Source organism: Clupea harengus, chromosome 8 (genome assembly GCF_900700415.2).
Source record: "Clupea harengus chromosome 8, Ch_v2.0.2, whole genome shotgun sequence".
In the NCBI taxonomy this organism is placed as follows: domain Eukaryota; kingdom Metazoa; phylum Chordata; class Actinopteri; order Clupeiformes; family Clupeidae; genus Clupea; species Clupea harengus.
The window spans coordinates 23,271,544-23,273,628 of record NC_045159.1 but is presented as its reverse complement, the minus strand read 5'-3'; the positions used below and the strand labels follow the sequence as shown (position 1 = coordinate 23,273,628).

General features: G+C 50.0%; 1 protein-coding gene across 1 annotated transcript; it reads right to left on the bottom strand.

The window, feature by feature from the left end:
• On the bottom strand, positions 1–989 carry LOC105904446 (odorant receptor 131-2-like). Its single transcript, XM_012832331.3, has one exon. It carries the CDS (start codon positions 987–989, stop codon positions 42–44), a length of 948 nt encoding a protein of 315 aa, XP_012687785.1. The 3' UTR covers positions 1–41.
• Between the last annotated feature and the right edge of the window lie 1,096 nt (positions 990–2,085).

Below are 2,085 nucleotides of genomic sequence, written 5' to 3'. Positions count from 1 at the left end.
ACACACATAATCCTTGTGCCCCATCTGTAGCCCTGCAAGGCCTATTGAGGTCCCACTTTTGTGAAGCTGCCACAGAAAAAAAAATGTTGCTTAAAGAGCGGCTTAAAAGCCTCGTCCCTCAAGCCGTACACCAGCGAGCTGAGGCAGCGCGGGAGAATCAGCACTACAAAGAAGTTGAGGAAGCGCAGCTGGACGTAGACGGCAACCGGCAGCTGGGACGCTAGTGACTCCAGGAAGACGTAGACGAAGGACATGAGGGACAGACCCAGCTGGAACGCGTGCAGGAGCACCGTCTTCAAGGCTTTGTGCGTGGAGGCTTTGTCCGAGGAGGCCGAGCGCGCCTCCACGAGGATGGCCACATAGGTGTACAGGATCAGGATGGCCACCGAGACGAAGAGGAGGGTGTTGAGGGCCAGAGCCTTCGTCCCCTGCCAGGGCGCCACCAGCAGCTGCTCGATGGTGCAGACAGTCGGCGCCAGGTAGAAGGCCGGCTCGCCGAGGAAAAGGACGCACACGTCGGTCAGCACGTTGACGCAGCCGGCGGCCCAGACCAGCGGGATGGCGAGGCGCGTGCGGCCCGGCGTGGCCAGCTGGCAGTGGTGCAGGGGGAAGCAGACGGCCACGTAGCGCTCCAGTGACATGACGGCTAGGTTGAGCGGCGCGATGGTGAAGGTTGTGGCCGACAGCAGCACCAGGAAGGCGCAGGCGGCACGCATCAGGGTGATGTAGAAGGCGCCCAGCACATACAGCACCAGGCCCACGCCGAGGTGCAGCGTGTCGTTCAAGAGCATGTGGCCGAACAGGATGTAGCGGGCCGTCTCGCCGAACGTGGCTTTGCTCCGGAGGGTCACCATCATCACGATGTTGATGTAGATGAAGAGTACGTGGGTGAAGAGGATGAGGAACATCTTAAAGATCCTCTCATCTGTGATGGTTATCCTGAAAGCCTGCATCTCCACCACACTCATGGGCCCAGATGCGTTTGCCATTTTAGCACCTAGTGGAAAAAACACGAGAAACATTACATTTTGTGCCAACACTGCTCAGCTGCATTCCAAATATCCGAAAACAGAGTTCAATGCATATTTTGAGTTTAACATAACTGAGTTAACATAATTAACATAACTGTTTTAACTACAATAATACTCACCATCAATTATCATCATCATTTTAATCATCCAAGCAGTCCTAACCTGTATGTCTCCTTTTTTCTCATTCATTTATTTTATCTATAATTATACAGAGAATGTATGAAAATATGATGGTAAATATTAAGAGTATTTCAGTGCCCACATTTACATCTCACACACATAAGTTACATCAGTGGTGACAGCATCTTCCAGCCTTACCTGGGCGTGATGAACTCAGGTGTGTGCACTGGACAGCCTGCGTTTATATAGAAATCTGACGACACTCTGACGTCAGGTACCATTCCTGGAGATATCGGGTGGTGAAGTAAACATTAAAAATATGTCCCCACATGAAGTGTCCCCTGGACTCTGGTGAGACTAATGGTATCCTTTGTGTTACTCAACTGTCACTCAACTGACAGATGATCAAAGTGTGTAGCATTTAACAGCCTGGTAGTATGTAATAGTATATCGTGCTATATATGATTCGGGCAGACAGACATATACATAAAAAAAAATTCATGAGAGATAGAATATGGGAAATTAGATTGCACAAGGTCTAAACTACGCTACAGTTGACTTTAAAATCCAGAGTCCCTCAGTTAACTGGCCCACACAATGTCTGTGGTACTCTGTGGAGGACATATATGCAGTGCCATGTGTTTATGTTGAAGTTTTAAATCAGTAAGTAAGCAAGTAAGCGAACAAACAAACCAACAGACTATCACACAGATGAATGAATGAAGGAAGGAATGGGCCCTGTCTGCGCCCTACCATCTGTGAGGCCTACAGGCCTGGTAGAAATCCATCAGGGCCTTGCGTGCGGGACATCCACAGCCTTCACAACTGTCAGCATCAGGGACGTGCACAGGAGGGGGCTAAGGTTGCTCGGGCAACTGCCCGTTTGCCCTCCTCGACTGAAGTTGCCCCTCCGAAGGAAATATATATTTTTTTT

Excerpts from the sequence above, each read along its gene's own strand:
- LOC105904446 (XM_012832331.3), bottom strand. The coding sequence starts at position 989 with ATGGCAAACGCATCTGGGCCCATGAGTGTGGTGGAGATGCAGGCTTTC.